The sequence below is a fragment of the Merops nubicus genome, unplaced genomic scaffold, assembly GCF_000691845.1.
Source record: "Merops nubicus isolate BGI_N331 unplaced genomic scaffold, ASM69184v1 scaffold3176, whole genome shotgun sequence".
Classification (NCBI taxonomy): Eukaryota; Metazoa; Chordata; class Aves; order Coraciiformes; family Meropidae; genus Merops; species Merops nubicus.
In genome coordinates this window covers 1-12,530 of record NW_008614156.1, presented here as the reverse complement: position 1 = coordinate 12,530, position 12,530 = coordinate 1, and the positions used below count along the sequence as shown (strand labels likewise).

The window sequence follows — 12,530 nt, the reverse complement described above, 5'->3', positions numbered from 1 at the left end:
CCAATATTCAATGTCTAGTGATATCATGTGAAATAAAAATTTACTGTTTTGATAAAAATTTATTATTTTAAATTGGCAAAAGATGCTCTTGATTTCTTTTATAATAAGGATAATTTAAAGGCTACACACAATCTTCTACAATTCACCTCATGTTCCACTTTGTTCTGCTGATCTGTAGAAGGAACACTGTGGCTTTCTACCAGCTGACCTTGCTCTTTCTCCTCTTTTTTTTCCTTAGCCTCCTCCAAACAGGTTTGAATTTGGATCTTCAGAAAATCAGCTTCCAAACGTGCTCTCTCGTCTTCAAGTTGTTTAAGCAAGGCCAGCTGTTCTTGTTTCTGTTGCTCTATTTGCTCATACTATTGGAAGAAAAATGAAAGTTAATCTCAGAACTGAATGACGAAGAACTCGAAGACCCCTCACACACACCATCCACACAAAACTCTGCTCCAGCTTACAGCAGAAATTTTATTGCTTGTGACAGGCATTTCTGAATTGTAAGAGGCCTTTTAAAAATAGTTGCAAAGTTTATAAGAATAATTTTGTATTTACTGGTTAGATATTTCCAGTAGTCCCTGAATCCATTTACAATTGCACTATTGTCTGTTCTCAAATTAACGGAATGGATAAAATTGGAACCTAACCATTCAAGATGCATTATCATTTTCCAGAGACTGCAATAAGTCCTTTTCTTAAACTGAATTCAGAAATCTACTTTGCACTTTATAGATGTTTTTGTGAAGAGTTCACCACATTTAAACATTAACAATTCCAGACATTTTGTAAGGCTTGAGTTAATGTACAGCCACTTTAAGAGCACTCCATAAATCTCTGAAGCAGTTTGTTTACATTTATTCTCCTTCCATGTACCCACCAGCTACCAATCACTTAGAGCCATGTGCAGCAAGAGGATAGATGCTTTTAGAATTGAAGCAAAGGAAAATTTCAAAGTACTGTCAAGGATGACCTGGACAGCAGCCTGAGGAGAAGCTAGACCTGCAAACAGCTAATGTGGGCACAGCAATATATACACCTGGGCAGGGGCAAAGTGGGAGAACAGGAACATTAAGGAAAGTAACCACATTTTAGAGGATCTGCTGGTTTTGTCTTTTTAAAAAAAAAAAAAAACAAAACAAAAACACAGATGTCAAGTATAGAAAACGTTACAGTAAAAGTTTATTTAAAGTGTTAAAAATGCATTAAAAGGATCTATAGCTGCTGTATATCCCAAAGCACATCAAAACCTTCTGTAACTGTAACAGAGATAGGAATAAGTGCATACACACCCACTTTTGTCTCTCCTCTTCCCTTCTGACTTTAGCTGCTTGTTCTTGAGGATGGATCAGAACTGAATTTTCAGCTGCAACTGTATTTTCCAAGGTTTTCACAGAGTCTAAAACACATTATTTAATTGTTAACTGCAGCCAGAAAGAGCTTTGGATCTTCTTTACACATTAGTTTCCCAGACTCTCTAAAAAAAATGCTCTTTGAAAGAGTTGCATCTCCACCCCATTACTCTGCATGTCTCTCTAAGCTGGAAAATCAAGGTTTTTTTTTTTGTATCATTTAAGCCTTTAACAGCCCTTTATCATGTGTCTTTCTCAAATACACAGCAATGACCCTGCTCCCATGGGACTCAAGACTGTTTTTACCCAGATGACTTGGTAGCCTAATAGCAACATCATCCTGAGGAGTAAAACAGACAGGCTAACCTCTCAGAACGAAGAGGGCCTAACCCTGGCACTCTTTGAGGAAACAATTCAACACTTGGCTATTGCAGAAAAAAATAAGTCTTCCTGCTGTACCATCAGCTTCAAACAGCAACATTTCCCCCAGAGGCATGTTTTCACTCTTGCTGCACTCTCCAAGCCCCAGGTTTTACACTGGTGTATCCATGTACATGACTGAACTAAATCAATTAATATTGTTTTAAAAAAACAAACAAGCATTGTATGAAAGGAAAAAGAAGAAACAAACTAAACCCAAACCCAGCACAACTCAATCACTTTAATACTTCAGAAATCCCACTTAGCGTACAAGTTCACCAACTTCAGCAGTAGCTTAACCAACCAAAAGATAGGAATGGAAAGCCAAAATTATTTGGGTATCCAACAAAATGCAACGTCTAATTGCTACAAATTCCAGTTTTACAAACACACTTTTCGAGATGGTATGTAGAAGCAGATAAAACACCCCATGAGTTCAGACACATCAGCTCAAGCTTGTCCTGCGCATTTCCAGATCAACAGGTAAAGAACTCCAACGCCCAATTGCGTACTGAGAATTGTAATCCTGGAGGCAACCACCTACCAAAGCATGGCTACACCAAGTGTGACAACAATTTGGACAACATTTAAAAGTTAAAGGTATTTTGGACATCTTTTACCCACAAGACCTTAATGGGCAAGTTGGACCTAAGAACAAAAGCTCTTCCCTTTGTGGTTTTAAATTCACAATACACTGCAGTTAAATACAGGAGAACTGTACTTTCTGGCAACATCACAAAACACTACCATTGAAAAGTCATTAAATAGTTTTGTTCTAGTCCATTCTTACAAGCCTTTTTGCTCCTACACAATAACATTTGATGCAAGTACGTATGATGTACCTTTGGCTTCACATATGGTAGTCTTCTGTTGCTCACTGTCATGTTCTAAACTACACAACTGTCTCTCTTCACCAGCAATTGTGCCCGATTCAATAGTCTCAATTTCACTTTGAATCTCTCTCTCACTTTTTGATGTCCACTCCTCTTTTTGGCTTCTAATTTTGTTCAGTAATTTCTTTAAGGCAAGTTTCGACTGGGGTTGGTGAGTTTTTGCTTCTTCATGATCTATAAAGAATATATACTGTTCAGAGTTCTGGGTAGTGAAATTTCACATCATAAAAACAAAACAAACTTTAAAAATTATTTTAAAATGCTTACACAGTTGGACAAATAGCTCAGGTATATTACCAAGTTTCAAAAGCTTAACAATATTTTCTCTTTCCTGCAAGAGAGAAGCAGTGCTTTATCTCTGTGTGCTTTAAAAGGATGGCTAAGCTAGCTGCAGTGTTTCAGTCAGACTTGTCCTAGGCTGCACTGTTGCAGAAACAGGCAGCACTCTCCCCTCCGGCTGCCTCTGTGCTGCTGCCGTCTCCTTTGCATCAGCACTGGCAACACCACACATCACAGACCAAAAAACAGATTGTGCCAGCAAAGGGATGTGGCAGAAGTGCTTGGCAAAGCAGTCAAGTTCACTAACACATTTCTCGTTCAGATCACATTATCCTGCATGTGCCACAAGCACAGAGAACACACACACACACAGCTGTTGCAGCCTACTCACAACATGGAGCAACTCAATCACAAACTTGAATGTAAAGGACACATAATAAGTAGACTTTCATAAGTAGTAAAAGTTTTGATATATTTGAAAAAAGAAAATGAAAACATTTGAGTTCACATACCAGTATTATCCCATAATTTACACTAATTATATAGGAATAATTATGACTACTAACAGTGTAGTTCTTGCAACAATTAAAAATTATTGTCAGTATACCAAGCAACTGAAGTACATTAGAAAAAGAAGTCACATTTTCATTTTTAAATTCATAATCTTTAGAGTATTATCACCCACAGTAAACATCATAAACCACTTGATACTGAAATACTTCACAGGCATTAAGGAATTTTGGTATAGATGATACTTTAGTTAATATTTAGTTTAATATATAAAAAAAAGTATCTTCTACTATTAAAACCCAAAGGTTTAAGTTAAATGTAAAGTTTAAAAGCTTTACTTTCTGATTTGCTGGGGACCTCCTCCTCTGTCATCTCTCCCAATTCTTGCCGACTATCACAAACAGATTCTGGCTGAGTGTCACAAGCAGATTCTTGCTCCAAAGAGATATCGAGATCATTATCTTGAGATCTGTCAGAAGGGGCTGGTAAGGGTTGTGGCTCAAACTGCAAAACCAGGTCTCCTTTTATTTCTAATTAGAAGAACAACCATGTAAAATGACCAACTGAATAAAAAGCAACCAACATTGCAAGACTACACTCAACATACAAATCCCTAAGATGTTCAAGTCTTAACAGCTTTATTCACAACAGATTTAACTCAACTAAAACAGAATGAATCACTTAAGAGTTACAGTTTAGTGTGCTGTTTGCTTAGCTTTACTTAGCATGAGTAGCTAGATCTGCTGAAGCCTTAGGCCGCTAGCTGTAAAAAGGGGTCTCCAGAGCCAGAACAAGCCAGAAGATAAGGAGGCTTCAAGGCTCCAACCATCAACAGCAGCTGCAACTACACAAGATAAAGGCCTGTCTGGAGTCAGTGAAGGCATTCAGTAAGCAGTCACAAGATGTCAAACCAGAATCACTACTGAATCTACTGGTGCTTGAGGAGTGTGAAGAGTGGAAGGGTGGTGAGGGTGTGAATAGTCTGTAAGGGTGTAACTGTGCAGGGATTTCTTTGTCTGAGTTCATCCCTCCCTCCCTCCCTGGAGGCACTCAGCTTGAGCTGACCCTGCTGCTGTACCACTCTATTTCTTATTTTTGTAAGATTTGATGCCTGACCCTCTACTTTGTACATGTGTGTGTATTGACATATAAGGGACAGCAACTGGAGTGGGGACCAAAACTCACAGGGCCACCTGTGTCCAGTCTGTGCACACACTCACACCCCCAGCTGGGTCTTGAATAGCAACAACTAGAGTGGAGCAGCAAGTCTTGGGAAGCCTGGGAGCCAGCAACTGAGGAGACTGAAAGAGGGACAGCTGCTAGGTAGGAGGGAGTGTCTACAGCCACTTACTGAGTGATCTCTCACATAGACTTGGGCATATCAGTGTGTATGTGGACATGTGAGGTAACTGGAAGGCTACAGGCTCCTGGATGAATTACTGTGTAGACTGAGCGTCTACGACCTGTTACTGGAGGATCTGTAGTGTGACTGGTGGAGACCTGGGATGCAGGAGACAACTACTGGGTAAACTGAGCATCTGAGACCAGTTGCTGGAGGGATCCATATTGTACATACAGATGTATATCCCACTAACAGGTCTTCATCCTGAGCAGCCAGAGCAGTGAACAGGATGAGGCCACTTATGCTCTTTGTGTCTGGTGCAAATGCTGTGTGTGCTGTGCAGGCCTGTGTGGCCAGCTGTGTATGTGCACTGAAAGCCCGGTTCTGTGTGTGTGCCTACTGGGAATACACACACAGCTTTGCTACCTGCGCATGTGGGGACAGGCTGCTGCAGCTGCCTCGCCTCTGCTGGGCTACCAGATTCAGAAGCCTCCAAACTACTTACCCCTGTCTTCACTGTACATATCTTCAAATGCAAACTCCAGTTCTCTCTGCCATGCCTCCTTCATTTCCAGGCGTTTGTAGGCAGGCACAAAAAGCTGGGGTGGCACCTGTGCTACAACCTGTCGCCTGCGCATCCGATCCGCGTTCTGCATGTGCTCGAGTTCTCTCAGGAGCCTCTCCCTGTCCTTCAGGGCACAAGAAAGGATGACAAACCTTCAGTGTTCTGACAGCCCCTGCCAGGACTGGTACCATACTTTCACACACTTGGTTACTCTGAAGTTTGTCTAATCCTTAGTGTTTGAAGTTAACTTTATTCTAGGGAAAGGGTGCTTCCTCAGGAGAACGCTGTATCTAACCTTTAAACACGAGTCCTCAATACTACCTAGAAGATCTGACGTTAAATAAAGGACCAGACTGTACCTATAGGCTGACTTTCCTCAACATAATCTTCTATTTTACAAGGTAAATTAGTACTTCCTTTGGCAAGTTACTTTCATTAGCTTATACTTCAGCAATCACTACTTTTTAAGATGTGAACTAAACACTCTTGGCACACTATCATTATATATATGCTTTATTTGAAGTTTGGTTGGATTTTTTTTTTCTGTTAACTTAAGGAGCATCAGTAATATTTCTATAGTTCCACATTTTAGTTAGGTTACTCATTCAGTGCAAATCATGTCTCAACTGAGAAACAGGAAGCTTTTACTATTTCTAGGCTCCAAAAATACTTGAAGATAGCACACAACAAAAAGAATTTGAGAACATACCTCTAGGTAAAAAGACCATTCCCTAATAGTTTTGTCTTTACTACTTGAAAAATTGTACAATATAAATACAAAATATACAGTACTATATAGTATAAAACAATTCCAGCATTTCCCGATCTATACACTAACAGAATCTCAGCTTTTGAGTACAAACTTTGAAAAGTTTATCAAAAAAAAAAAAAGAAACTTTTGCCTTCTTAATAATAAACTATTTTTTTGTACATAATAACCAACAATAACCAATATTTTTTCGTGAAGTACATAATAACCAACGCCAGTTAAAGCTGATGTGGAAAAGTAGAGCTTATCATCTACTAAAAAAGTTCAGCTTCATTATTACCAGTGGGTTAACAGCTAACCAAACATTAAAGGTAACAAAAATTGAAGGATGTTCTTTCATTCTCCATCTTCCCAGACAGCCAAAATGACCAAATGGTTTGATTTATTTTAAAACACATTCTGAAAAATGAATTTATTCCACCAATTTTCCTCCTGCAACTGTAATTCCTCCACTAATAACCTGTCTACAACTTACTTAACACTGGTCATTTTGACAATAAAACCAGACACAACTACTTTGCCCACCTGAGCCAAATGGACCTTCTTCAAGGCCTGACTTCCTCTGAGATGTGCCTTTTCAAGCTGCTCTCTTCTCTCCCTCTCTGCCTCTCTGTGTAGTTCCTCCAAGCGTTTCCCTTCTTCTTCAGCAGCTACTCGAGCATCTAGCTGGCAGTCAATCAATAGTTTAGTCCATGAAGTTCTTTGCGGTAGTTTAAAGCACGTGTAACAATAAAGAAATTAATACCTCTGCAGCAAAAGCACTTAAAATACATACAACGACATACAAACACCCTTGAAGGTCGATAATTCTTGGTTACAAGCAGGACCAAGTTTTTTACCTTAGAAAAAATATAATGCATGTTTACTTATTCCTTAAGTGTAGATGTCAAAGTGTTCTAGTGTCAAGCTGTACTAGGGACAATCATTTGTATGATTTGCTATAGCAGAGTGGTTATTTTTCCTACAGTACAAGGTGAAATTAATACATTCAATATTACAGACTGACTACTTCTATCCTCATGATTTTTTTTTTAAACAAAGGTGGGGGGAAAAAAATCTAGAAGCATTTTCATTCTCATTTGGGAAACCAGAAACGATCTGCAAATTTTTAAGTGAGAAAAAAAACACATAAAAATTAAAAAATGCTTAAGGAATTAAAAATTACATAATCATTGCACATATGCAAGGCTACAAAGACTAACATTTTGGAATTTTCTGTGACAAAACTGAACAAACTACAATGTCTCCTCTTACTGTTTAGAACTAGTCCTTCAAATGTTAAGAAAACCTAAATTCATGAATGAAAACTTCATATGCACTGATGAAAAAATCCACAAAACCAATTAATTGAGAGAGCTTTTCTAGTCTAAAAGAGGCTGATTCAGAACAGGAACTCAGCTTGTGGTTTCACATCACCAATAAAGGAATCTAATTTGGTTCCCGTTTCGATAGCATTACCTTATTTCAAAAATCTCCTCTAAAAGCTAAGCTCCTGCTCCATCCCTCCCTTTCCAGGTCCTCCCTTTCTTCCCATCTGACTTTGGCCTTTGTCTGGTTAGGGAAATCTTGGGAGGAAGGTTGGACTTGATGACCCTAGAGGTCCTTTCCAACCATAGTGATTCTATGATTCTACTGTAAGCTTGAGTAAATTTTCTTCATTTGGCAAAAATCTATTCATCATTCTTTTTCCTCAGATTAAACCTGTGCAATTTTGGCAAGCTGAAACCATTGACTGCATGACTGGACGAATACAAATACAAGGTAAAGACAGCAAGTACAAAGCTAAAAAGAGGAGAAGAGAAAAAAGAAGGGCAACTGCAACCATTAGTTCAGCATAAGCTGCTAAGTGGAAGATTTGGGTGTCTTAACATTATGCCAGTCTTATGAATCCACCTTCTTTACAGAGGTCTGTTCACATGGGACTGTGTGATCCTGCAAGTGACTGAGAATGTAATGGGCCTTACAAGTTTCCCCATCCAAGATTACAATTAGTCAGTTGTGTAATGGCTGCTTTATATAAGTTCATTTTTAAATACGTTCTAGAAAGCTGACTTGCTGATATCCAGACTGTATGCAATATAAAGACAGATGGAGGTATGCATCACACTCAGGGTTAATCACCTGCTCTCCATCCACTTCTCCATCCACGTAAGGTTTGGGAATATGATGACGTGTAACAGAAAAGTTGTCAGCACTATAGGGTTTCATTGCAGCAGTTTTTTTCACATCAAAATTCTAGGAAGAAAAGTACAAGCACAGCTGTATCACAGGCAAAGCAAATATACAGGAAGTGATGTGTACACTTAAATTAGTAGTATACTGTCGTATAAAAGAAAGCCACCCCCCTCCAGATTCTCTCCTGAAAATATTATAGTTTAAAAGCTTACATACAATAGCTAACAAAGGACATCAGCACAAGGCACGTCTAGAGGGCTTTACAACTGAAAGCATCTAACAGCCCAAGGCAAACTTCTCCACATAAATTAACACTGAGAATGCTCTGCCTTCATAGTTCAAAAGCATTGAACCTTAATTTAAAAGCACTTAAGTTTAATGTGCTACTACAAATCCCACTTCCAACAGCTCTCACACACACCTCAAGACAGGGCAAACAAATCCACCACATAATGATACCTAACAGCAAAGTAACACTTTTCAAGTACAGACTTTCTTTACAGAACTCAGAACCATTATGTCTAATTTATTAGCTCACCAGAAAAAAAGAGAATTTTCCGTAACTTCACGGAAAACTGTCTATTCATAAAATACAAAGTACTGGGTACACTACCACATGTCAACTCTTGTCCAAAAAGGTTTGAACATGGAGTGCCCAGACTCTGCCTCAGCCTGACGTTCTCAGCAGTGAGGTAGCCAGGTTAGCTAACTCAGTATTCTGCAGGACCTGCCTTTGTACTTCTAATATCCCCTCCATTAATTTTCTCTCGGCTTCCTCTCCCCTAGACTTTCTTCTAAAAAATGACTGTTTTCCACATTGACTGAAAGAGCAAATCTTCATAGCCCCAGTTTAAGACAAAAATGACAATAAACAAATACATGCACAAATACGTACAAACAAAAGCACGTCATCAAGATCTTCACTTTTATTTGCAGATAAAGCTGGTTTAAAATTAACTTTCTTAATAAATTACAGTAATTCTAATAATAATGTTGATTCTAAACAAGCATTAACCAAAACGCTTGTAGATACTGATTATAGCTCTGAAAACAGAAAAGTCCCACACCTAAACCTCATTAGCCAGATCACCCACTGCTTGACCTGTACCGTGTTACCTTCAGAATGGATAATTTTACCTCAGCCTTCTGAATTATTTTTTTAAAAAAAATAAGTATAACAAATAATTAAATAATAAATGCATGTAATCAAATAAAATCTCCCTGATTTTATTCAAAAGCTGTGAAGATATAAGAATTATGCTGGAGGCTGCAATTTTCCAGTTAATGTCAAAAACAATTTAGGTTGAAAAGAATACTACTTGTAACATCATCATACCTCATGATGGAACCACTGCAGTTAATCTGTCCTTAGACCCATCAATAGGTTTCCAACTCCCTTTTTTTTTTTTTTTTTTTAAATTTCCCTGAAGAAGTAAATAGCTCTGTACTAGAATCTGGCAAAACTGTAGCAGCAACGTACAGTAACATTTTTAGGTTGTATTTCCATTACAGAAACATCTTATAATTATATATAGGAAAAGATTCGTAAGAACCTTGACACTTGCCACTAAAATGTTGTTTACAGTTTAACTTCAATTAAGTAACTTAATATTTGGTCCAACTAAATAAAGCCCCATTTCCTAAAAGCCATCCTTCTGAGAATTAAACTTGATTATGACAATGTATGTAGAATAAACCCACTTCTTTTGTAACTGGGTAAAGTAACAATAATAGGATTATCTTTGGAAAATGTTTCTTATATTCTAAGCAATCCTGCAATGAACGACACCACCCTAGTTCCATTTTACGAAATTTTATTCAATTGTTATTGCAACAGAGCATCAGATTATGATTATAGTTATGTTTAATAAGCTCTTTATGTAAATTGCTTTAAGAAAATAAGCATGCTTATGCAGATGACCTTGTAATTTGCTGTAATTCAGAGGATTTAGAGTCAGGTTAAGCAATTTGAATTCAGTGCCTTTTGCGTAATGCATTTGCAATACAAACTCCCAGCTTTTTCCACCCCTGCAATTGACAGCTAACATCTTTTGTTTTCTCCCTCTCTACAGAACTAGGAATAAGTCACATCTCTAATTATTTCTTTCAGGTGCTTGGTATTTACCCCATGCAGTTCCTGGCACTCAGAAAAAATATTTTATTCTTCATCCTGTGCCCTCCCAACAACAAAAGCCTATGACAAAAGGACAAAAATCCACACTGACATGAAACCTAGGAAAAAGACTTAAAGGCAGGTAGGCTTTACACGGATCAAATTGACACGCTGTGCTATATTTAAACAATGCAATCTCTTTCCTCAACAAAACTCCAACACGTCTGCAGAATTGTTCATTCAATTTGCCATTATCAGAGCATGAACTTCTTAAAAGAAACAAACCCATGTACTGTAGAAAAGCCAGATGTTCTCAAACTGCTAAAACCAGCTACAATCATGTTTGCTGAAAAGGTGGGCACAGAACGTTTGTGGAAACGGATTGAAATGGAAATGGGTAGAAATTAATTAAATTGTAGAACTTCAGGAGAGGAAGTTACGATTCTGTAATACTCTAACAGGGCACTGACCCAGTGTCACTGGACACAACAGAGAATGCAGTTGTACTGGAACCTGGGGAAACCTGAGCAAAGCCTTCCTGCTTGTCCTGCAACTAAAGAATGAGAAGGAAATTCCACGTCTGTAAAACAGTAAGAGATGCACTACTGAGGTTGCTAGATGAAAAGAATTAGATAGTACTGTGTCCTTTTAGCTGTTATCTAATCTACAAACATAAGTGTCAACTGCAGTTGCCTTTTGGTCACCAATTAGAAATTTGTTTGGTTTGGGGTTTGTTGTTAATAGAATGCAACATAAAACTCATCTCAAACTGCAGAAGTTCCTAGAAAGTAATGCTGCAGCATTTTGTGCTTTTCCAACAATGCCAAACTCAGCAACACCAGCACCTGAAACAGACAACAGCCTTAGGTACTGTTTTCCTTACTCTACATTTAGTGTTCCCTACAAAAACCAAGGAAATTGGAGGGAAAACACCACCAACAAACAAAAAACCCACAGCTACAAAGGCAGAACTACCTTTATTACAGAACTAATCAAAATGCTGCTACTGCATCATTACAACAGAACGCCGAGGTGGCATGTACATGCTGGGAAAGATCATTGTAGAGTTTAATACCACTGAGGCTATTAAATGAAAATGAGATCATTATAAAGTTTAAAAAACACATGAAACACAACAATAAGTTCTCAGATGACAAGAAATAAAATCCACACATAAGAGATCAGAAATAAATACCAAAGGTAACTAGCAAGTGGTATGCTAATAAATAATACATTAATTTTCTTGATTTTTGCTGAGCCACTCTCCTTATAGTACACAAATAATTTTGGGTATCCTGCTGTGAGGAGTCAGACCAATAAAAAGATCATTACATTACATGGTACCCTGAAATTGTGATCACTATTGCATCATGGATACATACCTCAAGAGGATGTGGAGGAGGAGGTGGCAGGCTTGCAACTTTGGCTGCTCTTTCTCTTTCCACTTCCAGAGCATGCTTACGTGCATTTGTTCGTCTTGGGGGAAAAAAAACAGAAACAAACACCCCACCCCCCCAAAAAAAAAAGCAAGACACAACACAAAAGGGAGAAGGAAAATTATTCAAGCAACAATGACAGCACTGTGCAAAATAAAAGGCAAACCTGAAAATAAACAGATTCAGATGTATCTGAATTGAAATTCTTGGGAGATAGGGATGGGCAAGCACACTGAAAAGTCCAGAACTTATGCTGGAAGGTAGCACTGGAAAAACTAATTCTTTGAAGTAATGCAAAAGTGTTAATCTACACAAGCTTCTACAGAACAAAGCAAAATTCCTGCTTTTCACTTAACTTTTGAGAAAGCCCTCCATCACTTCAGCATCTTTTAATTGCTCAAGTGTGGACAAGACTAAGTATCTAATCAATAGGTCTCAGCTCTTCTCAAACACAATTGTCCCCAAGAGTACACAGCTCGTTTTTCACACCAGCTCAAGTTTGGTACAATCTGCATTAAAAAAAATAAAAAAAGCTAAGAAGGAAGACCATGACAAATACAACACCCACTTTTTTTTTTAAGTGGGTAACTCTCCATCAGAACTGGCCTGAGAACATTTCATTTCACATGTCACTGAATAGCTGTCCATCAACAATGGTTTGGCTGACACACCTGAAGGCTGT

General features: G+C 38.1%; 1 protein-coding gene across 1 annotated transcript in view; it reads right to left on the bottom strand.

The window, feature by feature from the left end:
• The window catches only part of KIAA1731 (KIAA1731 ortholog), a gene marked incomplete at both ends in the record, with an annotated part of 34,414 nt that extends 22,526 nt beyond the window's left edge, over positions 1 to 11,888 (bottom strand). Inside the window, 8 exons of the mRNA XM_008942106.1 lie at positions 147 to 359; positions 1,287 to 1,393; positions 2,609 to 2,833; positions 3,787 to 3,978; positions 5,296 to 5,479; positions 6,650 to 6,790; positions 8,246 to 8,359; positions 11,795 to 11,888. Coding sequence (XP_008940354.1) covers positions 147 to 359; positions 1,287 to 1,393; positions 2,609 to 2,833; positions 3,787 to 3,978; positions 5,296 to 5,479; positions 6,650 to 6,790; positions 8,246 to 8,359; positions 11,795 to 11,888 — 1,270 coding nt within the window. The remainder of the gene's footprint in view (positions 1 to 146; positions 360 to 1,286; positions 1,394 to 2,608; positions 2,834 to 3,786; positions 3,979 to 5,295; positions 5,480 to 6,649; positions 6,791 to 8,245; positions 8,360 to 11,794) is intronic.
• Positions 11,889 to 12,530: the final 642 nt, after the last annotated feature.